This window comes from Pungitius pungitius, chromosome 9, assembly GCF_949316345.1.
Source record: "Pungitius pungitius chromosome 9, fPunPun2.1, whole genome shotgun sequence".
Taxonomy (NCBI): domain Eukaryota; kingdom Metazoa; phylum Chordata; class Actinopteri; order Perciformes; family Gasterosteidae; genus Pungitius; species Pungitius pungitius.
In genome coordinates, this window is record NC_084908.1 from 21,024,504 (window position 1) to 21,051,196 (window position 26,693).

General features: G+C 51.5%; 1 protein-coding gene across 1 annotated transcript in view; it reads right to left on the bottom strand.

Annotated features, from left to right (window-relative positions):
• Positions 1-4,210: 4,210 nt before the first annotated feature.
• LOC119217854 (voltage-dependent T-type calcium channel subunit alpha-1I-like) overlaps positions 4,211-26,693 on the bottom strand; it is a 70,092-nt gene continuing 47,609 nt past the window's right edge. Inside the window, exons 16-38 of the mRNA XM_062564490.1 lie at positions 26,266-26,344; positions 25,336-25,502; positions 23,630-23,700; positions 23,034-23,523; positions 22,668-22,768; positions 20,712-20,835; positions 20,272-20,340; positions 17,686-17,864; positions 17,198-17,324; positions 16,508-16,633; positions 16,281-16,370; positions 15,722-15,914; positions 14,762-14,913; positions 13,910-14,019; positions 12,999-13,132; positions 12,185-12,255; positions 11,085-11,163; positions 10,638-10,759; positions 9,568-10,014; positions 6,947-7,090; positions 5,897-6,016; positions 5,352-5,481; positions 4,211-4,843 (exon numbers count right to left, since the gene is read on the bottom strand). Of these exons, the coding sequence (XP_062420474.1) occupies positions 4,635-4,843; positions 5,352-5,481; positions 5,897-6,016; positions 6,947-7,090; positions 9,568-10,014; positions 10,638-10,759; positions 11,085-11,163; positions 12,185-12,255; positions 12,999-13,132; positions 13,910-14,019; positions 14,762-14,913; positions 15,722-15,914; positions 16,281-16,370; positions 16,508-16,633; positions 17,198-17,324; positions 17,686-17,864; positions 20,272-20,340; positions 20,712-20,835; positions 22,668-22,768; positions 23,034-23,523; positions 23,630-23,700; positions 25,336-25,502; positions 26,266-26,344 (3,534 nt within the window). The 3' untranslated portion in view covers positions 4,211-4,634. The remainder of the gene's footprint in view (positions 4,844-5,351; positions 5,482-5,896; positions 6,017-6,946; positions 7,091-9,567; positions 10,015-10,637; positions 10,760-11,084; positions 11,164-12,184; positions 12,256-12,998; positions 13,133-13,909; positions 14,020-14,761; positions 14,914-15,721; positions 15,915-16,280; positions 16,371-16,507; positions 16,634-17,197; positions 17,325-17,685; positions 17,865-20,271; positions 20,341-20,711; positions 20,836-22,667; positions 22,769-23,033; positions 23,524-23,629; positions 23,701-25,335; positions 25,503-26,265; positions 26,345-26,693) is intronic.

Sequence of the window (26,693 nt, forward strand, 5' to 3'; positions counted from 1 at the left end):
CCCCATTCAGAGGGAAGACACAAAGGGCCTCCCTTAGTTGATGTAATGGTTTATAATAATCTCCGTGTTCCTGGTAGGAGCAGGATTTACGGGTCGATGCTTTGTTGCCCCGATCCGGGATAATCGGTTTCTACGGGCCTCCACGCGGCGGCGAAGGATGGCGAGTAGGTTTCGCTAATGGAATTTCTGCTCAGTGACGTGATGCCCGGTGAGATCAGGGGAAAGCCACGAGATGAAGGGGACGTCGGAGGGGAAGAGTGTGGATTGTAGCAGGCAGAGGGCGGGAAGCAGCGTTAAATACTGAGATGATGAGGAAGAGAGGATCAGTACGTAGAAGATACACGGACTGAAGGCTCATTCAGCTACCTGACATATTTCAAACTGGACCAAAGTGGACCCATCCACGACCGCCAGCGCGGCCCAACGTGGTTCAGGGAAGATTTAACACCAGAATCACATTAATCTAATAGAGAGTTCTGTTGGCTGCACTCAGCGCCTCCCTTGTGAGTAACTCGGGTCAGCGCTTATAGATCACTTTAGAACTAATTCACTAGTTCACACAAGGCATAACCGAAAAAATGAAAACTATATGAAAAGAAAAGGAAGGTAACCGTGGACATCATGTTAGACTATAAAGGAGCTCCACCTGATTCCAGACATCTCATTCAACATTTAAACAGCACACATTGACTTTGAGGAAACGTAGCAGGAAGTGGAACACGTTGATGGACAAAGCTTGATACAATAAAGCAGCATTTGTGAGGGAAGTAGGAAGTGAGATCAGAGAAAAGTGAACTCATCATTATGAGGAACAAACACCAGGAGACGGTGGTTGAAAAGCTATTTCACTTTTATATTACACTTGAATGACATTTAGAGAAAATAGAAAAGAAACACATGCATTTTTGGAGGAATAGAATTGTGTCGGAATGATAGAAGGGAACGGGGAGGGGGGGGGGGGGGGCACAGTCCGACACTTAGGAACACGTGAACACATCATCGTCCTTTCAGCGACCTTTGAATCTCTGGGACATTTTCTATTACATTAATTCCTAAATACAATCTCCTCTCACCACATTGTCCATTGTCCATTGCTACTGTGGCATATTGCATATCTCCAGTAGAGAAGGCGGAGGGGTGGGGGGGGGGGCTATGACTCCTGTGGAAGTGGAGCTGATACGATTGAATGAGAATTAGGAGGGGGGGGGGGTCTCAAACAACCATTGACATCTTTGTATAATAATTGTATGTGGGTGATGAAATAGGTCCACCTGAGGTCCACCTGCTCTGGATGGAGACCACCACACAATAACAGTGTGACGAGTCGTCACAATCCGTCAAAATGTGGGACAAAACAGGTGCTCAAAGGTATGAGCTACACCTACTGGACCACATTGCTTGCCACAGTACGGGGGGTTGGGGGGGTTCTAATATCTCGCTACACTCAAGCAGACCTGAGTCAGATGGTGGTTTGGGTCACAAACTGTGGGTCCCGTCTCCTCAACCAAAGGAGAGCTGAACCTACAAGAAGTCTTCCAGTTTTGCTGAATATCTGAATCTATGTCCTCTCTTCATTCTTCATTCAAACTAAACTGGACACCTGAAGAAATGAAACTGGTTACTTTCTCTGTTGTGTTTTTTTTTAGGAACACACGGTCGGCCTGAAAATAGACACACAGTTGTCAAACACTTGACTTGACTGTCCACCGTAAAGAAGGACACCGAACTTCCCATTCAGACTGTGTACTTCCCATCCTGCCGGTCGTAGGGGTCGTTGCAGGTCGTAGCAGGTCATAGGGGTCGTTGCAGGTCGTAGCAGGTCGTAGGGGTCGTAGCAGGTCATAGCAGGTCGTAGGAGTCGTAGCAGGTCGGAAGGGTCGTAGCAGGTCATAGCAGGTCGTAGCGGTCGTAGCAGGTCATAGCAGGTCATAGCAGGTCGTAGGGGTCGTAGCAGGTCATAGCAGGTCGTAGGAGTCGTAGCAGGTCGGAAGGGTCGTAGCAGGTCATAGCAGGTCGTAGCGGTCGTAGCAGGTCATAGCAGGTCGTAGGGGTCGTAGCAGGTCGTAGTGGTCAAAGTACTAAACTCGTTGTGCGTACACACGCGCACATTTAGTCCATTTTAACAGAACTGCGGTTTGATGGACGCTGGTTAGGGTTAGGGTTAAGTGGAACTACCCTGATGTCCGACGTTTGTTCGATATAAACCGGAGGAGAAGAGACTCAAGAGCCTCTATTGCCTGCATGAAAATCCTCTGGATGAAAAAGGTGAATTTTCTCCTTTGTGTTCGCCCTTTAAACCGAACTGTGTATACAAACCATAACTTTAACTGAAAGTCTGCAAACATCGTGACGATTCACGAGATTACCTCATCACGATCCGACTGCTTCCTCCTGGTGAAGCCGGTAATGTTCACGGTCATTTGAAGAACGTTTACGCCCATGTGACGCATGAGAACAGGGTCGAGATGCTGACATTCTTCCAATGTTTTTGAGCACAATAATTGTTTAAATCTCATCAACTCATGTTTCAAGTTTTAAATGGGAGGACAAAGTTTGACAAGCCGCTGTTCATCTCGGCGACACGTCGCTCCTACATTTACATTTATATATTCATATATTTCTATAGCATCAGGAACTTATGGGTGGACCTAAAAGACACTCTAATCAAAGACAAATAGCTGGGTTGGTTTCGGTCCAGGCCTTCACTCAATCCCTTTTAGCCCTTAATGGGTGTGTAAGAAAGCCCCCCCCCTACCCACACAAATCCTCAGCCTCCTGAGGGCTTCCTCTCTCACAGACGCACGTTCCTCCTTTTACGAAACAAACGCATTGAAGTTGAAGGAGGGCAGAACACAGGAAATATATCAGACCCCGGATCTCACTGAAGAGGAAAACAACACAAGGTTTGGTCGATGCTACTGTTAGCGACAGTTGTTACAAAAAGACACGATGGCCGACTGTACAAAGTTCCGTTCTCCCTCACAGGAGGCTACGCAGTTCGAGAAGGTTTCCAATGGCAACGAGGGTCCGTTTCCTTTAAATAACTCCAGTCATGTTCATCTGCCAGATGTTTGTTCATCAGCTGTTGGTCTAGCATCGGGATCTTCACTCTGTCGGCTAATCCTCTCAAAGTCTCAAAGGTAGAGCCCAGGCCAGCTACCCCCCCCCCCCATGTCCTTATCCTGAAACAACCTGTGTGTGTGAGGGGGGGGTCCGTTCACGCAGTCCCACTACAGAAAGGCAACAAGTGTCCTTTCATCTGTTCTTCCTGGAGCTTGTGTCTGTGAGCTCTGTGCTGCTGCCACTGAGGCCCGTGATGTCACCCTCCTCCTCCTCCTCCTCCTCCTCCTCCTCCTCCTCCTCCTCCTCCTCCTCCTCCTCCCCTCTAGCCCGTCCCCCCGTCCCGGAGTCTTTGCTCCCGCGGGCCGACAGGCCGCTCCGGTCCAGCGAGCCCACGCTGTCGCCTGGCAAGTGTTCGCTGCTCGGGGTCCGGCAGCAGCCCCCCCCGCTCGTCCTCGCCCCCCCGCCCTCATCCGAAGGGTCCACGGAGGAGTCCCGCAGGGGGCGGCCAAGGCCGGGGCCGCCGCTCTCGCTCCTCTGGTCCTCGGGGGGGCACGCGGCGCATCCTTTAAGCAAAAAGGGGTCCCTCATCCCGGCGCCGAGCCCCCGGTGGGAAAGCAGGGGGGGCGCGTGGCGATCCGGGTCTCCGGGCAGAGACACGCTGAAGCTCAGCCCTTCCTTCAGGGTGGTCCGCAGGCTGCCCCCCTCCAGGGAGGAGTCGCTGCGGGACGGGTGCTGCAGAGACAATAACAGCAGTGAAAAGGAATCACAAGACATCCGAAAAGAGATTAGGAAACTTTTCATTTGAATCCTGGATTATTTTAAGTTGTAGCCTCCTAAAAATACAATCTGATGCTTTAAAAGCAGGAGATCAGGAAGTAGAGTCCAGCTCCAAGGGATGGTTGGAGCTTTTAGTGTCATATTATGTAATCAGTTAAAATGGTTTTAAAGTGTTCCTTTAACTGAATAAAGTGGAATCGGAAAAAGGAGATTTGAATTAAACAGACTCATGAATAGTAAATCCGTGGCTCTAATGTTTGTCTTATTGGTGCAACATGCTTCGTACAGATTTAGTGTCAGTGACCTGAGTGGCAGGCCGTGAGTCATTGTTCATAATCCCTCCGACCCCGACACCTCTGAGGGGGGGGGGGGGGGGGGCACCGACGGAGGGAAAAAGGGAAGAAAGACGCAGAAGATCAGAGGACGGGAGGCTAATTAGCATCGAGCATCACAGAGCTGAACCAACCAACAGGTAGAGGGAAAACCCGTCTCCATGGTTACAAGGGAGCAAGAACTAAAAGAAGAGCTGTTGGACTCAATAAGATGAGGTCATAGCTTTGATTGGGGGGGGGGAAATAACGTCGGAGTAGAGCATCATTTCCTCCTAATGATGTTTGCAGAAAAACGGATGATGGTTAATTTAATTTCACACAATAAAAAAGTGCAGGAAGCGACTTCTGAAGCCTCCATCTATTTAAAGCATTTACAAGAGGAGTGTTTTTACAAAAATATGATGTATAACACGTGATGACCAAAGGAAATGAACTTGTGTGTGTGCTAACGTGGGTTTGTGTTTAAACCTGCGAGCTCAGCGGCCGGCTGTTGGCTCCGGGCGAGCGGAGGGAGGCCCAGGAGGCGGGGGGGGGCAGCCGGGGGGACGGCCCCCCGTCCACGGCGCTGCCGGGGCCCCCCGGGTGGAAGAAGTCTGCCGGGAGGTGGAAGGCGGGCAAAGAGCCGTTTCCTCCTCCTATTCCTCCTTTGCTGCACCTTCGTCCGTCTCCATCTGCACAGAGAAGGTCACGGTTTAATTCAGCTCAACAGACGTATTGATTGGAGTGGATTACCTTTGGGGGGTGACCCGTTTACCGGGATCAACCGTGATGGGGATGAAATGAAATATTGACGTCATGTAAATAACACCTGCCCTTGGAATTCGAGTCTCACACATTCTGGGATGGAGACATCTAGAACCCGTTGGTTCTGCTGTGAAGCAGCTCCATGGAGGATGATAAAAACAAACGCACCCAGTGGAGAACTTCAACGCAAAGTAGTTAATTGGTCCATCTGTTTGTGGAGGAGTCGCCCCCTGCTGGGCAGGATGACGACCCAGAGTCACGGTTCAAAGGATCAATAAAGTGTTTTTAGAGCTCGTTATTTCACCCCCCCAAAGGGAAGGCATTAAGGTAATTCGCTTTAGGGCGGGGCTACGCGCTGATTGACATGTCGTATACGACGGGGAAGCCTGTTCTGACTAGACTCACACAGCGTCACATCACGTGCACTTCAGGTACCTGCGCACGGCGCCGGGCTCCGCGGGGCCGCCTGGACCACCTCCTCGCTTCCTGAGCTGGGGGGGCGAAGCCCATCGGGGCCCCCCCGGATGGGCAACTCCTCCGAGCTGTGGGAGTCACCGCTGCCTCTCTGTGGGAGGCGGGACGAGACCGAGATGATTGGCATGTGACGGTTCACCATCACAGACACCGACATCCAGCCGTGGGTCCTGTTTGATACTTTGAACACTTTCTGTACAGAGTTCAAAGATAATGAAGCCGTTTCTGAACATGAGATGTGAGTCAGTAGATCTTTACAAGGCCTCCTCCTGCTCTGGAGGTTGTTTTATTGCTTTTTGTGGATAAGATTGAGCTTGGACACACTCAGTGTATTACTGCAGCAGAAGGTCAGAGGAAGGCCTCCAGGCTGCTTATAGAGGACTAGGAGCCTCCAACAACCCACTGTTTTAGAGGTCAAAGGTCATCTTTAGTGTTGCGTAAGCTTTACTCTCTGTAACTGTGTGTGTGTGTGTGTGTGTGTGTGTGTGTGTGTGCCAGCCTCTTACCAGCAGCCGGTAGCTGCTCTGTTCGTCCAGGCTGAGGTCATCGGGCAGCGCCGGAGACGACGACTTATCGGACAGCTGCTCCGAGGTAAGAGAGGCCTGCTCCACCTCCGCCAGCTGGATCTGTGCCGCCAAAACACAGGAAGTACACAAGGTACTAAGGAAGCAGTGACCACACACACAGGAAGTACACGAGGTACTCAGGAAGCAGTGACCACACACACAGGAAGTACACAAGGTACTAAGGAAGCAGTGACCACACACACAGGAAGCACACAAGGTACTCAGGAAGCAGGGACCACACACACAGTGTGTGTTTGTAATTTAATAAAAGCATTGATTTAAAAAAAGTAATTTGACTTTTGACTACATTTGGTGTCATGGAGTCTGAAGGGACATAGTGATGCTATATGTATATATCTATATACATATAGATATATACATATATATGTATATGAATATATAGTATTAATCTAAAAAACAGTTTAGGTTCACAGAGTCAGTTACTGTGGCTGAGTCACATTCATCATCATCATCATCCTCTCCCCATGAAAACGAGTTAGGATGTGTGTGTGTGTGTGTGTGTGTGTGTGTGTGTTTGTGTGTGTGTGTGTGTGTGAGAGAGAAGGTTAAACAAATACAGGCGGTGTCACCGCTCTGAAAGGTGTGTAGGAGTGATTTCTCTATTTACTCCAAGGAGATGATCGCCTGAGGCCTCTGAGTTTAGACCCACTGGGGGGGGTGGGGGGGGTCCATAAATACATACAATTATGGATCTACATGGATGTGATCTTCTCCCTGTTGCTATGCAGCTCATCAAAGCTCCACAGGACCAAGAGATGTAATAATAATGAGATGGTCTTGACTCCTCCTAAAGGATTCATCTGCTTCACTAATTCCATATTTAACATGAGCACATGTGTTTAATACCAGATGCATTAATCAAGCAAATACCGTTTAATTAGAGTCATTCAATTAATCTAATATGATAACGTGATGATTTGATAAATGCCCGCGCACTCTGGTGGGACGGGGGGGGGGGACCCTGCTCACCTCTCGTGGGTGGCCCTTACAGTCCCTGCAGACAGGTGGAGGCGAGCTGTAGTGGTGGAAAACAGAGCCGGACAGGTTGTCAATCATGTCCCCTTCCAACGAGTCCTTAATCAGCAGAGACACACTGTCCAGCCACTGGCTCTCCTGCAACACACACACACCCAGGTGCTCAGTTCCATGTGACTCACCTGCATTCTGTGTAGTGACCAGCAGGGGGCGACTCCTCTGCTCCCATAGACGTCTATGAGGAAATGACTCTACTTCTGTGTAGTGACCAGCAGGGGGCGACTCCTCTGCTCCCATAGACGTCTATGAGGAAATGACTCTACTTCTGTGTAGTGACCAGCAGGGGGCGACTCCTCTGCTCCCATAGACGTCTATGAGGAAATGACTCTACTTCTGTGTAGTGACCAGCAGGGGGCGACTCCTCTGCTCCCATAGACGTCTATGAGGAAATGACTCTACTTCTGTGTAGTGACCAGCAGGGGGCGACTCCTCTGCTCCCATAGACGTCTATGAGGAAATGACTCTACTTCTGTGTAGTGACCAGCAGGGGGCGACTCCTCTGCTCCCATAGACGTCTATGAGGAAATGACTCTACTTCTCTCTTGATTTATTCCCTCAGTAAACATTGTAAACATGAGTTTATGGTCTCAGTCTCTAGTTTCAAGTCTTCTTCAATGCAGCATGATGTTCATTTAGTGAATGATGGTCCATTTAGAGTCAAACGGACCATGAAGCAGGGGATGACAATGATTGACAGGTCTCTACTACAGAGGTATACGCCATCTCTACATCCTCCTCAGTCCATATATGGTCACTTCCTGATGAAAAAGAAAGCAACAGTCATCCTTAAAACCTGCTTGAAATCCTCTTCTTTTCTCTCCCTTTACTTATTTCCAAATATCTGTCCTAACAACGTCTTTTTTGTTCCTTAATTAACAGCCGGCCTCAGATCGATGTCTTCATCCCGCTGAAATCCGAGCCAGAGGAGCAGACAAATGTCAACTCTAGGATTAATTGCGTGATCCCTTTGAGAGAAAAATGACACGGTTCTGCTTAAGAAGCCGAAGTAATGATCAGATTCCTGAGAGGAGATTCGAATCCAATGAAGGAAATGTCATAGAGGTTAAATAATAAAAGAACAACGGATGAGCAGTTCAAGCACCTGTGCTCGTTGTCATGGCGACGGGTAAAATCGTTGTTATCTATTTAAGAACGTCCTCGTTGCTGATGTTTTGGGATATTTTGAAAAACAAGAAAAAATGAAAGGAATTCTGTCATTTGAAATGTTAAATGATCTTAAATGAGACAGGAAGCAGGTCAAATCAAATAAAACTCATAACAGAAAGAGGAATTTATAAAATGTGTAATAACATGAAGGTGGAGGACTACATGTGTGTTATAACAGATCATCTATGAACCTGTTGCCCTTCACTGTGGAAGAGAAAAATTCTAAATATACTCAACAGATTCCAGATGTTGCCCCCCAGCACCGGCTGAAGAGCGTCACCATGGCAACGAGTTTTTAAGTAAAGTGCCTTGCTGCTCGGATGTTGTCTTCAGTGAAACTTCAGACCCCCCCAACCCCCCCCCCCCCCCCCCCAAACCCTCCTCCCCCATCACAGGGTCTCTCTCTCTTTTCCTTTCCACGGGGGGAAGAACAAAAGATGACGGAGGTTGATGAGGTTCAAACTAATCAGGGTTTGATGGGGGGGCTCTAGTCCAGATACGTCAGCTGAGATGGGGGGGCACAGGACGCCTGTCGGACTGATCACAGTTATTACCGGTCATAACAGAGTCTGTTGTCAGAGGGGCTTCGTATGACATCATCAAAATGTGGTGTTATAAACAAGATCACCCATCACTGTGTGTGTGTTTGTGGTGGGGAGGGGGGGGGGTGGCATTTCTAATGCACTTTACGCGTCACCCTGCTGTCACCTGCCCAAACACATTGAAATAAACACACCTTGAGCCCCCCCCACAACACTTACTCAGCCACTTGCAGACTGTTTACTTCCTTGTGCTCTCTCACCTGTCGGTGGTGTCGTTTTAATGTGATTACAGGTGTTGCTTTTGCTGACCTGATGTTTGAGAGGCAGCAATCAGGGAAACAAACAATCAGAGCCCCCCCCTCCCCCCGCATACAATATTTCTAGTGCAGTGTGTGTGTGTGTGTGTGTGTGTGTGCGCTCTATTCCAGTGCACGTGTGCAGCGCTTTGTTTTTGCAGAAGTAGGGCGGCGGCTTGGTGAATACAAATTACCCAAGAGGCTTCACTCCTGCTTTTACACAAGCAGTTTATCTCCCCTCCTGGACTGTTTGCTGTTTGTGACTCGGATCTAAATCCTCCTCTTCCTCACTTTAACCTCATGAAGGCCATGGGGAGCTCCAGCTCTGATCAACTCTGGGGTTGACTCCCATTCATGTGTGTGTGTGTGTGTGGGGGGGGGGGGGGGGGGGGCATCATGTGAGAAGCAGCTGCACGTTCCAACAGCAGTAAAGATGCAACACAGCGGCTTCACTGGGGGACTAAAAATAGTTAGAAATGATTCTAACGTTGGACTAAAGATTGTCTTCCTCAGTTAAACTCTGTATTTCTATCAATTAGAGCCGGCCTACCTGAGCAGGTGAGTAGAGTCGGCATCGGCGGTGGGCGTGTCCATCGCGAGCCGCTACGCCGCCTCCTCCTCCTCCGTCTCGTAGCGGGAGGGGCGTCCCGGGCGGCCCCGCCCTGCCGGAGCCGGGCGGCGCCGCCGCCCCCACGCCGTGCCCGCCGGCCGCCACGGCCCCCGCGGCCACGACGACGGCGCCCACGCCCCCCATCAGGCAGCAGAGGCCCCCCTGGGCCAGCTCCAGCTCGATCTCGGCGTCCATCTCGGCGTCCTCCTGCGCCTCCTTGTTGGAGTCGTCCAGGTGCTTCATGAGCACGGCCACCACCACGTTGATCAGGACGAACTGAGCCGTCAGCACGAAGGACACGAAGTACAGCGGCGAGATGAACTGCAGCCCGGCGTGGCAGCCGTAGTCGGTGGCGGCGTGCCCGGGGGGGCACTCCCTCAGGGTGTCCTAGTGGGACAGCGAGAATGCAAAGAGTCAAATCGACCTCCAATGCTCGTTTATTAGATTCATGACGAACACAGATGGGACATTCAGTGTCTTCTTGTCCCGTTCAGACTCGTCTCAGCAGAAAAGAACCGGTTCCCCTTTGAAAAAAACCATTGAATCCCATTGATTCTAGTGGGAAGGAACCTCGTTGTCTCCAAACACGGCGCCGCTCTGGGAGGACGAGTGTCCCCCCCGTGTTGAATCAAAGCGACTCATCAGGCCGCCCCCCCCCCCCCCCCCTCACATTCAAGGGGCTCCGAGTGATTACAGAGGGAGACTTGATCGAGGTGACGGATGAGTTCAATGATTCTGAATTCTTTATTCCTCCTTGGAAGCGTTTTGTTGAGATGGTATTTTTCACTCGAGGACTCATTAGCTTCCTAAACATCCCGCAGCGCTGGGATCTGAACCCAAGCCCTTCAATCACCGCCCTGCTTCTGCTGAGATTGGTGTCAAAGGGGTCTGGGCAGCTTGAAGAAAACAACATAAAACCAGAGGCTATACGCTTGTACGGTTCTCAGAACATCTGCGTCCCTACAGCGGGACGTGAGGCGAGGACAGAGGGTCCGGGGGAGGGGGCCCACCTTCATGATGCCGTTCCAGTTGTCGCCGGTGGAGACCTGGAAGAGCGTGAGGAAGGCCATGCCGAAGTTCTCGAAGGTGGCGTGTCGGCTCATCCCCTCGCAGGGGTAGTCGGCGTTGCACACTGAGAGCAGGAGGAGACAGAGGAGGGAGGGTTCCGTCAGAGACCACACGGGGGGGGAGGGTTACACACTCGCTGGTCTCAAGCCTTCAGCTCCTGGAACTGAACACGACCTTTGGATCCTCTGGTTGTAATTTCACATCGCTTGGTTTCAAAGGTCATTTTTACTTAGAGCCCGGACTGAATGGAGATAAAAACCCTGGAAAAAGTTTAGGGTTTGGGTTCAAATGACGAACGTGCTGCTGTATGGGGTCAACAAGTATGAAAGTCACATGACCTGTTGACCCCTCCTCCAACCAGCACCCTGCACAGACTACAGTGGACTTACCCAGCTCTCCGAAGAGCTCCACTCCCAGAGCGGCGTAGATGAAGAACAGCAGCATGAAGAGCAGGCCGAGGTTCCCCACCTGTCAATCAGAAGGAGACATCTGAGTGGTCTGCTAATCGGGGGGGTTCTCTCCAGGTGGGGGGGGGGGGGGGGGGGGGTGGACGCGGAATCCTCCCTGCATCTCTTCTCCAGCATTGTGACAGCAGCCTCCTTCTCGCTTACCGCTTCTTTCTATCGGTTATTTCTGGGCTCAAAGGTCAAAAGGTCACAAAACGGATCCGTGCAAAGAAACGCTCTCCCAGATACTGATCTGTGTGCAATGCAAATGGGTGAATGACTCCCCGGGAGGGGGCGCAGGATGGAAGGTGGGGGGGGGGGGGGGCAGGAAGCCATTCTCTTCAGGCAGGAGTCTCTTCTCGCAGTGAAGTCGATCACATACGACAATAAACCGTGTGGATCAGCAACGGATACAGAAAGAGAAGACATAACGAGGGACACCCCCCCCCCGAGGGACATCCCCCCCCCCCCTTTCAACTCGCCGTCAGGGCAGACTTCGGTATTCATGGCGAGAATTGAAAGCAAACTGTGATCCTGGTTTCCTGCGACTAATGACCAGGAGGCAGCTTCTCGCCTTTCACCCAAACGCTGCCAATAGGACACACTTTCATTTAAGGAAGAACACTGTTCATCATGAGAGGAAGCAAACTGCACAAAAAGACAACTAATTATTCACAATTAAAAAGCCTCACAGAAACATTGATTTCCTGTCCCTCTCTATAACTGGGGTGTGGAGGTGGATGCGTGATGGCGTGCTGAGTAGAAGTCCTTTGGAGGAGAACTTTCTAGCTGCTCTTGTCTCATTAGCTGCACTGGGAATAAACACCTTCAAATGGATGAGTCCCTGCTGAAGGATAACGAGGCGACAAAGTGTCTTCCCAAGGAGCCCCCGAGTCCAAGACGCTCCATCACTCTGCTCCTGCTACTTGACTCCTGCGTGTCCTTGTGAGGAGCTGATGGACACACGTCTGTCAGCCTGTGTGTGTGTGTGTGTGTGTGTGTGTGTGTGTGTGTGTGTGTGTGTGTGTGTGTGTGTTACCGACCTGAGGCAGGGCCTGGACCACCGTGTCCAGCAGAGCTCTCATCCCGGTGGCCATTTTCAACAGCTTGAGCACTGCAGAGAGGGAAGAGACGGGCAGAGCGTGAGTGACCCGGGGGACAGAAGACGCCGCGGGGACAGACGGAGAGACAACACACAAACCTCCCCCCCGAAGGAACGCCAGTGAGAGGGAAAAGGGCCACGTGCACGTGTGATGGGACTCAGACCAGAGAGCGTCCTGGGAGACAGACGTGTGTGTGTGTGTGCGTGATGATGGACTGATGGACTTGTCTCCTCAATGACACTTATGGGACACTTGGGACCTACGAGGTGGAAACGCGTCTCCGTCCTGAAACAAATCGTCGTGAAATGTTTTAACTTCATTAAGAGGTGTGGAGGTTTCGTCTGTTGGTGAAATTACTTATTTGTATCCACTTTGAGATGTTAGTCAAATCCAACAAAAATGATCTAAATCATAATTGTTCCCTTCTAGCAGCTCAGAATTTATTTTTGTCTTTGGAGACTCCGAAGGCTTCGAATTTACTATTTATTTTCATTCTGATCCAACATCAATATTCTCGCAATATTTGACTCATCTGTCATATGAAGTGAATGTAGATGTTTTACGTTGATCACATGACGTCCTGTAGTGTCTCCATCCTCGGTCTCTCACTGAGGTTCCAGCCCTCAATGTTTGAACAGAGCGTTGGAGATAATTCATTTGACAAGTGGGAACGAAAAGGTGCAAAAATAGACACATAAAATGAAGAAAAACCCAAACTGTGTGTGTGTGTGTGTGTGTGTGTGTGTGTGCGTGCCTCGTGCTATCCGGAGCACCCTCATGATCCTGATGATGGTGGGGTTGATGGGGAGCGAAGCGTTGATCTCAATCTCCTCCAGCGTGATGCCCATCACTGACAGCAGCACGATGGCCAAGTCCAACTGGTTCCACCTGCGCACACACACACACACGCACGCACACACACACACACACACACACACACACACACACACACACACACACACACACACACACACACACACTCACACACACACACACACACACACACACACACGCACACAAACACGCACACACACACACACACACACACGCACACACACACACACACACACACACACACACACACACACACACACACACACACACACACACAGGAGAAAAGGGATTGGTGGAGTCTTTGCACTGGATGCACTTCATAATGTTCTGTTTGATCTTCATTTGATTTTTAAATCTATTTACTGTTTATATAAAGACAAAGACACGGGACAGAGAGACAGGGACAGAGAGACATTCAGAGACATTAAGAGACATTCGGAGCACTTTCTTTAAAGAGGAGGCTGGAGATAAGAAACAAAGCGACCTCCCTCTCGTCGGCTGTGAAGGATCTGAATCTTAAATGATTCTCCCACAGCGAGGCAGCTGCAGGCCGAGCCCCCCCCCCCCCCCCCCCCCCATCCCCACTGATGACTTATTCAAATCTATTCATATGAGAAGACTGTGTGCACCTGCGCTGGAGTCCTTCATTCACACTGCAGGACAGCGAGGGACGTCCTCACAAAGAAGTGTCCAAGCTGAGAGCATAAACAACCCTCCCCCCCCCCCCCCCCCCCCCCCATCAGGATCAACCTCCTAACCAGCGGCACCGCACACTCAAGTTCTGCAGGAAGCAGCAGAATGTGGACATCTAAAGAAGTGTCCCGCTGGTACCTGTCCTTGAAGAAGCGCCTGAAGCCGAAGGCCACCAGCTTCAGAGAGGCCTCGATCACAAAGGTGGAGGTGAAGAAGTAGTTGCAGTACTTCAGAGCCGTCTCCAGGGACTGGAGGAGACAGAGAGACAGATGCTTGGTTAAGAGGCGGCTGTCCCCGTCTCCGTCTCTGCGTTATTGAATCATTCTTTAGTGGTGTCGGTAGAAGAAGACGAGAGGAAGGGACATCACGAGACGGACGACAGCCTGTTCCGTCCATTTCGGAGACGTTCCTTCCACTCAATCTCTTTTAATAAAAGAGACTCATCAGTGAGTCACAATCCACACAGCCAGCGTTTAGTGTCTCACAGCCGGGGCCCAGCGGGGGGGGGGCCCAGCTTCTGGGAGTTATTCTCCAGAGATGGACGCTTTCCCCCCCCCCCCCGGCGTTTACGGTCCAATCAGCAGCCTGAGGTGAGAGGGGCGGGCTTACTGTGATTGACAGCGTCACTAAGTCCCTCCTCGTGGTTCCAAATGAGGTCATTCCGTTCGCCGGGTGGAAGATAACCAAGATGGCGTCGGACAAACATTGGAGGCCACCAAATACCAAACTCCTCTCTGGTCACTGATCAAACTCCTGCTGGAAGCATCTCCGCCTCCGAGGAACCTTCTACGTCACTAATGGCCCCGAATCAGCCCGAATGTTCTTGTTCCAGATAAATGTTCTGCTTGCTGGCGGGTGATGATGCTGCTGGATCTGATCAGCAGGTTGGCGGTCTGCCTCTGGGAAAGCCTTCCCAGATGGTGCACCACCAGCACCAGCTCCACCACCATCGAGATCTCCCCCCCCCTCCCCCGGAGGGCGTGTCCTCACCCGCGGCTGGCTGTAGTGCTCCAGGGACATGGTGATGACGTTGATGCAGATGATGAAGGTGATGACCAGGTCCAGGTAGTGGCTGGTGCACAAGGTGTGGATGGCCAGCCGGGTGTGGCCGTAGGAGGCGTAGTAGGGGAGCTTCTGGGCCTCTGGGCGGGAGGGAGAGGGGGGGGGGTGGGGGGGGGGGGGAGAGGTGGCATTGATTCAATGGCTTATTTATGCCGCAGGGACGAAAGAGCAAAGAGACAAGAAAACAAAGGACTTGAAGTGTGATGTGAAGAGAAGTTAGATGAATGTGAGAAGGAGCTTTAAATGAGTCTAAACCATGACGCGTGGTACCGTGGAGCTGGGGGACATTCGGAGAGGGACAGAGACAGAGAGCTGATAAGTCACACTGGAGGACATTTCATTCTGAGGACGGAAACATTTATGAGCAAAGAGACGAGTGCTTTTATCTCCTTTCCTTCATTTAATGTCTCCTCTTTCCTCACCCCGTCCTCCCTCTCCTTCCCCCGTCCTCCCTCTCCTTCCCCTGTCCTCCCTCTCCTTCCCCTGTCCTCCCTCTCCTCACCCCGTCCTCCCTCCAGCCCGTCCTCCCTCTCCTTCCCCTGTCCTCCCTCTCCTTCCCCTGTCCTCCCTCTCCTCACCCCGTCCTCCCTCCAGCCCGTCCTCCCTCTCCTTCCCCTGTCCTCCCTCTCCTTCCCCTGTCCTCCCTCTCCTCACCCCCGTCCTCCCTCCAGCCCGTCCTCCCTCTCCTTCCCCTGTCCTCCCTCTCCTCACCCCGTCCTCCCTCCACCCCGTCCTCCCTCTCCTTCCCCCGTCCTCCCTCCACCCCGTCCTCCCTCTCCTTCCCCCGTCCTCCCTCCAGCCCGTCCTCCCTCTCCTTCCCCTGTCCTCCCTCTCCTTCTCCACGTCCTCCAAGGCCTGCACCCCCCCCCCTCTCCCCCCTCCCCTTACTTCTCCTCTTCTTCTCCATGCGGCGCTGGCGCTTCTCCTCCCGCCGCCTGGCCTCCTCCACCTCCTGGTGCTGCCGACACTTGTGGAAGTTCTCCACCACGACGCCGACGAACATGTTGAGGACGAAGAAGCTGACGATGAGGAGGAAGGAGATGAAGTAGAGCAGCATCCAGGGGCTGTTGTTGGTCAGGGGCTGCAGGGGGGGGGGGGTAGAGTTATTAAGGTGTAAGAAAGATGAGCAAGAGAGACAAAGACAGGGACCGATTGGGACGATGTGGGTGATCATGTGGACGGTCCTTCTGTGTTTGTACGGTCATCCATGTGAAGAGACGACGGCGACGGCCTCCTGAACCCACTGGCGTCCTCAGATGTCCATCTTTACGACGTTCCTCGAACACATCACGCACAACAAACCCTTTGTACAGAAGCTCGCCGGCTCTCTGTCTGTTGACGCCTCGAGGGGAGGACATGTGGGCTCTGAGAGGAGGTCCGCTCGAGGACATGTGGACAGAGCGGGACATGTCTGGACCCGTGTGTGTGTGTGTGAGAGAGAAATCACCTGCTGGTCGATCCCCACCGCGTCCAGTCCGTGGTACATGATGTTGACCCAGCCGTCCTTGGAGGCCAGGACAAACAGGGACATCAGAGCCTGAAGGACACACGTGTAGCTGAGCATTCACCTTCATATTTATATATATTATATTATATATATGAGCTTTTAAATAAACACATGCACATTCTACATGTCTACATTCGGAGGAGCAGCTGCCTGTTTGTCCCTCGTACCTGTCCCAGGTTGTCAAAGTTGTACTTGTGATGGACCCATCGGTAGCTGGCAGCCAGGCAGTCCGACTTGTTGGTGATGTTCTTCACATCGAAGCCGGCGCAGTAGAAGAACTTCCCTTTGAAGAGCTGTGAGGACACACACACACACACACACACACACACACACACACGTTTCAGATGAAGTGATGACAACACGCCCGAGCCTCTCATGGTGCTTTTTGAAGTCATCTCATAATTAGCTGCTGTGAGTGGAAGCACATGATATCAACAGGGTGGATCCTCCTCCAGAGAGAAGAGCTTTTTAATTCATCATTCATCATTCAATCAATTGTAACGCATTGAATGCTGGATGCAGGATGCAGGATGCAGAAGAGGAGAGAGAATATTAATGTGAAGCGGGATTGACAACTAGATGGGAAATGCACTGATGTTAAAAATAGGATGAGCGGAGTGAGCGCCGTGTTTACAGGACTTATGAAGTGAAAGAAGCTGCTTCACTACGTGGAGGAGAAGAATGAGCTTCTCTCCTTTCATCCTTTATCTCTAAGATCCATCAGCTGAACGCTGCCTGTTTACGGGAGAAGAGGAACGAAGAGATACGGCTGTGATCGGGAGGACTGGGAGGACAGGGGGGACAGGGGGACAGGGGGGAGAGGGGGGGCAGGGGGGACCGGGCTGTCTCCAGCTTACCTGAACTCCCAGGATACCAAAGATGATGAAGAAGGCGCAGCAGATGAGGACGATGTTGCCGATGGGCTTGAGGGACGTGATGAGGGTCTCCACCACCAGCTTCAGGCCTGGAGCTCTGCTGATCACCCTGCAAGGGGGGGGGGATCAGAGAGAAGATTAACCACCTGCTTCACAGAATGTAGTTTCTACATTTATCTGATCTTGGGTTCAGATGGATAATTTGTCCTGAGAGGTTTTAAATAGCCGCCCATGAAGCTCCTCTCGAGCTGAAGTTCCTTTTAGAGGCTCAAAGCCAGAGGAAGACCGCCTTCAACCGCATGTCATAAATACTTTAATAAGTGAAGAGATGTTTTTTAATCTGCCCTCAGAGCTGTTGCCAGGCAACCAGCACTGGTCTGAGCAAAGAAATAGTCCAGCACAACCCCCCCTCGCCGTTTTTCATTGTTATTCAGTCGTTATGCTAAGCTAATGGTATGGAACATGTCCACCTGAGGGGGCGGAGCGTCCGGAGCAGCCGGAGGACTCGGAGGACGCCGAGGATCTTCGCCCCGCCGGCCATGGACACCACGATGTCGATGAGAGACACGAAGACCAGGAACCCGTCCAGGATGTTCCAGCTGCTCCTCAGGTAGGCCTTGTCCCCCAGGTAGAGGCCCATGGACACCACCTGAGGAGACACACACATACTTTGATCCTCGGACGTCTCATTTCATTTCCTGTCGGCTCCTTCCTGCAGGAGAGGAGGACAGAGGAGAGGAAAGTGAAGGAGCTTTTAAATCCACACTGACGAGAAGAGGGAAGAAAGACAGCTCTTAAACCACGATGTGAGAAGATTAGAGAGCAGAGTAGGTCTCCCACGCAGTGGAAAGGGTGGACACCTTGAGCTTCTCTCAGTGTCACTGCGGTCAAACGGCTTCCACAGAACAGAAAAGCCTCTGCTCTCATCCCAGGTAAGACGCTCCAGTTCTGAGGGCACAGCAGGACTCTTCAGCAGATGCAGGTGCCACCTTGTAACTTTTTGTCTTACATTCATCCTCTTCTACAGCTATAGATGGTATAGCCCCCCCCCCCCAGAGGGGACTGCACCAGAACGGGAGGGGGGAGGAAACAGAGAGACGGCTGTCATCCCGAGGAACCAGACGTGGAAGGCAGGAGAAGAAACAGAAAGTTTGGAATTCATTCAACAGTTGGAGACGTTGGAGGAAAAGTTGCGCTGTGTTTTGACGTCTTCAGGTGCTCTTCGTGAAAACCAGAGAGAGCAAAGAGGGAGGAAGGCGGAGCGATGGAGGCGCAGGAGGGTGTGGTGATGGGGTTTGTGCACCTGTTTGGGATCGGCCCACAGCGCCGCTTCACGGTGGTGGATGTTCGAGGTCACACGAGGTGGCGAAATTTAGGAATGAGACTGAACCTTGGAGGCACCTGGTCCAGAAGGCTGATGGGAGCCGTGTGGTTGCTCGACCACTCCATCGCGGGCAGAACAAAGGAAAGAGACTTTCAGCCACATCAGAGCTGTAACTGAAGTCGTCAGTTTGCAGAAAGCGACGGTCAGTCTTCGTAACGCCATCCGACAGCCAACGCGGTCCGGAGCTGCAGCCATGAGCATCATGGGTAATATTTCACCCGTCCTCCGAGGCGCGAGCAGCTGTCACTTCCTGTACCGCGGGCCTTCTGTCATGCTGTGACAGGCCGAACCACAACCCGACCGCCGTGTTATTAACAGCCAGTGGCCCCTTCGGGAGAGGATCAGACATCGGCGGGACGAAACACCAGCAACGGCGGGTCGATTCCCCCCCCCCATCCCCCCCTTCCCCCCCCTTCCCCCCCATCAACAACCAGACCGGTCCCTTTAGATTCAAACTGTTCAAACGACATCATGAGCATAACGAGCAGGACACCTCTCTGATGGGTGAACTTTGACCTCTTGACACCTTCCTCACAAAGCACGTCCTGCCGACTCTGATCGTAATGACGGTTGGGTGTAATGACCCCCCCGCACCCCTCTTGCCCCCCTCACCTCCAGGATCGAACTGCAGCTTGATGTTCATAATCAAACCCGCTGTGTGCAGGAGATGCTGTTTACACTGATCTCTAGCACTCAGGTGTGTGTCTACGTTTGTGTGTAGGTGTGTGTAGGTGTGGACAGGGAAGCAGTGTGTGTCTTGGAGAAGAAACTGTGTTTAATTGGAGCTCGTCAGAGAGCGATCCGACTGACAGATTAACAACAGATTAGGTAACAAACTAATGGAATAAGTGAATAAACATCCACCGGAGGCTGCTCTTCATATTTTATGATGCGTCTCCACACGGCTCATAAAGTAATTACATGGAGGTTAATGACGAGCTGCTGAATGAGGCCTTTGAGAAGGTTCCGTGGGTTCGAGTGGAGGTCAATGCTGCAGACTCTTCGTCACGTGACATGAGAAGACGAGGCCGAGGCAGCGCATTACAAACGATAAAGGACGGATACAGAAGCGATTATGGAATTAATCACCTGAGAATACGAGGGCGGGAGGAGATGAGGGGGGTTGAGCCGTGAGGATCTACATTTCATTCACGCCGACTGGACAGCAGACCGGTGGATTAACGAGAGTGTGTGTGTGTGTGTGTGTGTGTCCAGGAGAAGCTATCGGTGATAGCGATAACCTTCTAATTAACTTCATGATCTGGCTGGTGGCCAAGAGTCGACAAGAGGGGAAAAAACCTGCTGATGAAAAGGGAAATAAGGAAGGAGATAGAGAAACCAGCTAGGAAATGAGGAGGCGAGAGGAGGAGACGGAGACCGCAGAGAGGTGAGGAAAAATAATGAATGGACAGGAGCAGTGAAGAAGATGAGAGGAAGAGGTGGAGCACAGAGGAAGAGGAGAACAAGACTAAGAGGAAGAGGTGGAGCACAGAGGAAGAGGAGAACTAGACTAAGAGGAAGAGGTGGAGCACAGAGGAAGAGGAGAACTACACTAAGAGGAAGAGGTGGAGCACAGAGGAAGACTAGAACAAGACTCAGAGGAAGAGGTGGAGCACAGAGGAAGACTAGAACAAGACTAAGAGGAAGAGGTGGAGCAGAGAGACGAGTTTACCTTGACGGTCATCTCCGTCACAAAGATGGCCGTGAAGACGTAGTTGGAAACGGTGAGGAAGAGCCTTTCCTGGAAGAGAAGGAGAGGAGGAGAGGGGGAGAGGAGGAGTTAGAGGTGGCGAAAGACAGTGAAGAAGAGCAGTTTTTATTGTTTTTACATGAAAAGCTGCTTTGAAGGAGACGTTCCTGCTGCCTGGTAGAAAAGTGCGTCGATGCCATACTTCTTTGAAGTATTTAACATTTTTTGTTTCAGATACAGGTGGCAAATAAGAAATTCAATTGTTTTGGTCAGTGGACCAACACACTGTGAATGGAACTAATTCTCAAGTCTTAGACTCTTTAAGCTCATCAGAGGTCTCCATAGACCTCTATAAGAGCGCTCCACCCGTTCCCCCCCAGCATCACCCAGGGATGAGAGGGACCCGGAAACACAGCTCTCACCAGACTGCCTTGCAGGATCTTGGGCCTCTCCAGAGCCACCGTGATGCAGTTGAGAAAGATGAAGGCCAGGACCACGTAGTCGAAGAGCTTGTGGGCGATGATGGACTGGCAGAGCAGTCTGAACCTGAACACAGAAGAAGAAGATAGCGCTTCGGTGAATGACCGACAGCACGTGCTTAGCTACATCCTTTCTTGCTGATCAGTGGTGGCATTTCACAGAACACATCCATGAACATCGGAAAGGGAAGCTGAAGGACCAGAGGGCACCAGGTGGAGGCTAAGCTAACCCAGCTAGGCTCGGAGGCCACTCCACTACCCAGCATGCTTCTGTCTGATATATATATATATATATTTCGAAATAAAACCAAAGACAAACTGAATCAAACCAGAGATCAGGATGTGTTCGGTAAAAAAAGTGAAGCATCAAAAGACTTTTATCAGACTCACGGCTTCACGCTTTATTATTGTTGTAATACTGATTCTGGCCACACGAGGCTAAAGTGCGCCACTACCTTGTGTTCTAAATAATTAAAATAACAAAACAAAAAGTTATAAATGATGAATTATGTTTTGTTCACCTTCCTCTCAGGGCTCCAATAAGTATTTAAGAAATGTCCCCCTGGTTTCGTCCCAACGGAGTTGACTCATCACGGGGGCTGAGGATAGATCGGGCCCACTCACAAACAGAGTGTTTATTATCCTGAGCCTAGAGAGAGCCCTCACACATCTATCAGCCATATCTGCTCCTGCTCTCTGGGGGGGTCAATAAATCAACCTGTCCGCTCCCCCCCCCCCCCCCCCATATCGATCAGAGCCACCGGCTCCTTTAAAATCCTTCCCGGATGCCACTTGTTGGAGCAGAAGCACGCTGAGGAGCACACATATGCTCGCTCGCCCCCACGTGCACAAGCACAGAGTCATCCGAGAGCAACACAGCGCACACACACACACACACACTGACACACTCCTCCAACACACCGCCTTTGACAGATGCCACCTGCCGAGATGCCAAAAACTCGGCTCCGGGGGCCCCCGGGTTCCCCTGGAGAGGCCCTGAGATGATCTCCGCGGTGCCTTCAGGGGCCTCTCGGGCTGCCTGGAGGAACACGCAATAACGGAGACAGACGCGAAGGAGAAGGAGAGACGCGCGGCTCACGTTGGTTCCGGTGCTTCAAACCCGGCGGGTAGAATCCAGAGAGACGCCTCGCGCTCGGCTGCACGTCTTCGGTTGACCGACGTCAAATGGTTTTAAAGAGGAGGTGGAGGTGTTTTACACGTCACTTGTTTTGTTGGAGAGGCTTTCCACAAAGATACAGAGGAATCAGACCAGGCCAGGTTGAGTTTAGAGGACTAAATGACGTCTTTGGGTTTAGGAAAATATTGTGGATGGGAAGTCTTGTGTTGAGCTTTTCCAACACTCAAAACAAACATGCATACAAACCCTTTATAGGAAATGACCTGTCAATCATTGTGTAGCCCCGCCCTAAAGCAACCCCTGTTCAATGGTCTGTTTGACTCCACATGGACCATCATTCACTTAATGAACATCATGCAGCATTGAAGAAGACCTGAAACTAGAGATTGAGATGTTTACAGAGGGAATAAATCAAGAGAGAAGAAGAGTCATTTCCTCATAGACGTCTATGGGAGCAGAGGAGTCGCCCCCTGCTGGTCACTACACAGAAGTAGAGTCATTTCCTCATAGACGTCTATGGGAGCAGAGGAGTCGCCCCCTGCTGGTCACTACACAGAAGTAGAGTCATTTCCTCATAGACGTCTATGGGAGCAGAGGAGTCGCCCCCTGCTGGTCACTACACAGAAGTAGAGTCATTTCCTCATAGACGTCTATGGGAGCAGAGGAGTCGCCTCCTGCTGGTAAGGAGAGATGATGCAGCTTTAACTCATGAAGCTCTGTAGCGGTTGTTGGACGGGGTTTGATTGACAGCGTCCACTCACTTGTTCTGAGGCGAGAACATGTAGACGGACCACTGCTCTCTGGATTCACACCACTCCGGCTTGTACACCTCCATCATCTTGTGGACGCGGAAGCACCAGCTCTGGAGGAAAGAGAATATGAGATGAGGAGATGATTTAAAAGCTATTCAATTATTGGATTTATTTTCTGGCAAGCTCATAAAAGGAGCGCGGAGAGGGTTAGAAAGACCGATGCCGCTGCCTCATCTGCACCCAAACTGCCACGATTATTAGGATTTATGTTTCCTTGTGTTTTCCAATATCACCTTATCGTCACCTACAAGGAATCCAATATCGAGCAATAACCCCCCCCCGAATCACCTCGGGATCATTGTGGTTGCCACTCACATAATCCGTCTCTTCGTCCAGGTCCGCTCGGTCCTTGCGCGCGTTGACCTGAGGGAAGACCTCCATCACCTGGGTGTGGGGACCCGGCGTCTTGCCGTTGCAGTCCCGGTGGTCTGTGCCAAAACTGGACCCCCCGCCGACGGACGCCCCGGCGCCGGACCCGCTCCTCCTCCCCGGGTCCGGCTGGAGCGGGGGCGGGCCCGGGGGGCGGCCGCCCCCCCGCAGCAGCTCCGGGTGCTCCAGGGAAAGGGCCCGCCGGTCGCTCCTGGGCGGGAAGTGTCTGGAGGAGAGGAGCGGCGGCGGAGGGGGCGGGCGGTGGGGGGGCGCGGCGTGACAGAAGTGGGGGGGCGGCTGCGACAGGAGGGACTCCTGCTCGGCGGCGTGGGGGTAGGAGTAGGGGGAGCGGGTGCCGTGCACGCGGAGGCTGCCCCCCACCAGAGGAGCTCCACCGAAGCCGTAGCTCCTCCGGCCCAGACTGTTGGAGCAGGACCTGCGCGCCACAACCAATCAGGTGATCAATCAGGAGGAGATCTGCTGAGCAGACAGGAAAGGTTCCGCGGTAACAGTCACGACATCATTACCGCAAGTAGACCTACCTGCGCCGCCAGGTGGACTGCGGGAGCAAAGGGCGCCCCCAGTTGTGGTAGTTGGGACTGCGGGCGTGACGCTGGAATAGAAACACAGCAGTTCAGGGTGGTTAGCATCAGTTAGCATCCCGCTAACCCTGCACAGTGAAGGTGTCCCAGTACGTCAGCGAAGGAGGGTCCAAAGACCACGAGGCCTTCGTTCTTCTCTACTTCTGTTCACTCGGTTCTAGCTCACGAAACATGACCAAATGCTTTGCATCTGTCAGACACTGTCTTCTCTAAATGTTGTTCCAGCTTCACGGGAAACTACTTGGATGAGATTGTTTTTTTTGACCTGAGCAGCGGTCTCCTGGGTGTTTGTGGCATCAGCATCATGATTCATTAATGGATACATGAAGCAAACAAACGACGCACAAAGCTTCAGACCAGCGGGCTGCCAGCAGGTTTACATCGGCTTCTGTTTGTTTTCTGCATGTCTGATCCTCTCCACCTGACAAGACTAATTATGGGCTTCGCCCCCGGAACCGTACGCGCCGCCAGTCGGAGCCGGCGCCCCCCCCCCTCCCTCCCCCCTCCCGCTGTACCGGTCTCCATAGGAACCGTGGTGGAGCGGCGGCGCAGCCCGTACAGGACGCCGGGCGCCCTGTGCGTTACTGCCAGGCCGGTTTGTTCCGCTCCACATCGGACCGACGGCGGCGGAGTCCTACCCACAATGCACTTCTTTGGGCTCTTTCTTCTTCTTGTGTGAAATATGGCTGCTTATTGCGATGATCATTTGGATTTGGCACCTTAAAACATGTTTTTAAAATGTCTTCCACATATTGGGTCACAAAATTATTTCGATATCTTCATGCAGTAGATTACATTCGCTTGAAGCTTTTAGTTTCAGTGATGATCTCTTTCATTTCTCTTTGGAGTTTTTTCTGTTACTTGTTTATGTGAAAAGGAGATCTTTAACTTCCCTTTCTTCACGCAGCGTTATCTACATTCCATCAGACACATGGGCCTAAGTAAACCCGACAATCAGACTGATGCACGTCGGATTGTTTCCAAAGCGTCTGAACCAACAAGCAGACGGAACCGATTCCTCTCATCAAAGGGACCAGAAGCTTCGGATCAAAGACAAACTCTCATCTCCAGCGCGTCTTACTTCTGCGCTCAGAGTGTGTAACCGGCTTCCCTCACCTGCCCCCCCAGCGCTGAGCTACAACCCCCCCCCCCCCCCCCCTCCCATCTCTTCCTTCAACCCCTCATCACGCCTCCTCTCTCTTTCTCTGCCGCTGCACACACATAGAAGAAGGGGTGGGGGGAGTCAATTAGTACGAGTTTCCATGGCAACTGGATGCTGAGCTAAAACCTTTTTGAAGATAGCTCTGAGTTTTGGTTCATTGGGCTCGACACCGACGCATTCCCACTCGACTTCTAATGTAATTATCTTATTTTGAAAAGGCAGCTGCAATAATAGGAAGACAGATGAGAAAATAAAAGCGCACTCTTTTTTCTTGTTCTGGGTTTGATGTCCTGGCAAACACCCCGTATTGGATCAATATCTCAGTATGAAATACGATCAAACTACTGTTCACTATAAGGGATCATCCATCCCAGGCCAGTTTAGGCTGAACACATAATAAATGACGAAAAAGCGAATAAGTCTCCCCTTTAAAGCCCAACATGACTGTGAAAGCAGCGATGCAAAGAATGCAGGACTTGAGTACCAGAGAGAGCGAGCGCCTCTCCAGGCTGCTCCGGCCCAGGCTCATGGCGCTGCTCTGCCGCGACTCCGTGGTGAAGCTCCGCCTCCCCGACGAGTAGGAGCTCCTGGGCCCCGAGGTGGCGCCCAGCTCCAGGTGGCCGTTGGGCGTCAGCGCGCAGATCCTTGGGTCTGGAGAGAGAGCAAACAGCTTTAACAAGTGATCAATTGGAATCACAAGCTGGAGAAAGCCGTGGGACCGGTTGTGAGTTTTAAAAAGAGTCAGTTAGAAGAAGACGTTTATGTTTCTAAAAAGGAAGCTGGTTTGAGAAGGACCACTGCAGGGGTCCAGTCTTCACTGCAGCAGAAGCCCACTCACACTGAGACCTCCTGTTTAACCCCGTCTGGACCGCCCCGGGTCCAAAGACACAGATCAGCCTTTATTCTGTAAGCTTGTGGTATTTTGGGGTTGGGAACATGAACATGAAGTGCTGGATTAAACGAGCAGACTGTTGGCCTGTTGTTCCGTTTCAACATGAATCGGATTATCTGTGGTTTCCTTTCGGAACCCACCAGTTTAACATTAAACTTTTACAAAACGTGCTTTAAATAACTAAATATACATCAAACGTTAACATTCTATCTGTTGGGTATTTTAGGTCCTTCTTTCAATGGAAAGGGCTCAGATTGGTTTGTAAATTGTGATATTAATCAGATCCATACTTTTCCCATTTTGGAAAGAACTCGGTTTGGGTCCGTTTGTTTAAACCCAGTTTACATAGAATTTCATTTAATCCAGCTTTTTGTCTTAATTCTCAATATGGGATGTCAAATGTATGCAAAATATTTTTACTTTACTCTCATTATTTCTACTTAATCCTCAGCATTTTAGCCAAATAATTCCCCCCCCCCCCCCGATAGGCTCCTCCCCTCCGCCAACACGCCGCCCGCTCACCAGACAACTTGATGGAGTCGTGTTTCTCACTCTCGTCAAAGTTGGAGTCGTCATCAGAATAAGAGCGATTGGCATCACCCTGGGGGGGCGGGGGGGGTAAGAGGGGAGACATGGAGTTACATGGAGCTCCTCCTGTTTATAGATTGGATCTGAATCTGGACCTCCTGCTGGAGGTCATCACGGTCCACCCAAACACCCTGTGCTCCATCAGCCCCAGGGGGTCTGTGGAGGAGGAGGTGGAGTAAGTTGCCTCAGCGCTGATATCATTTCTTAATAGATTAATAAAAAGCCAGCTGATCCCTTCCTCCTCCTCCTCGCTGATGAAGGTGATAACGCTGTGATGGAAACACAAAGAATCAGCTGGGTTGCATCACCGATAACTCGTTGTGAGTCAGACATCTGATTGAAGGCCTGGGGTTCCACTGGTT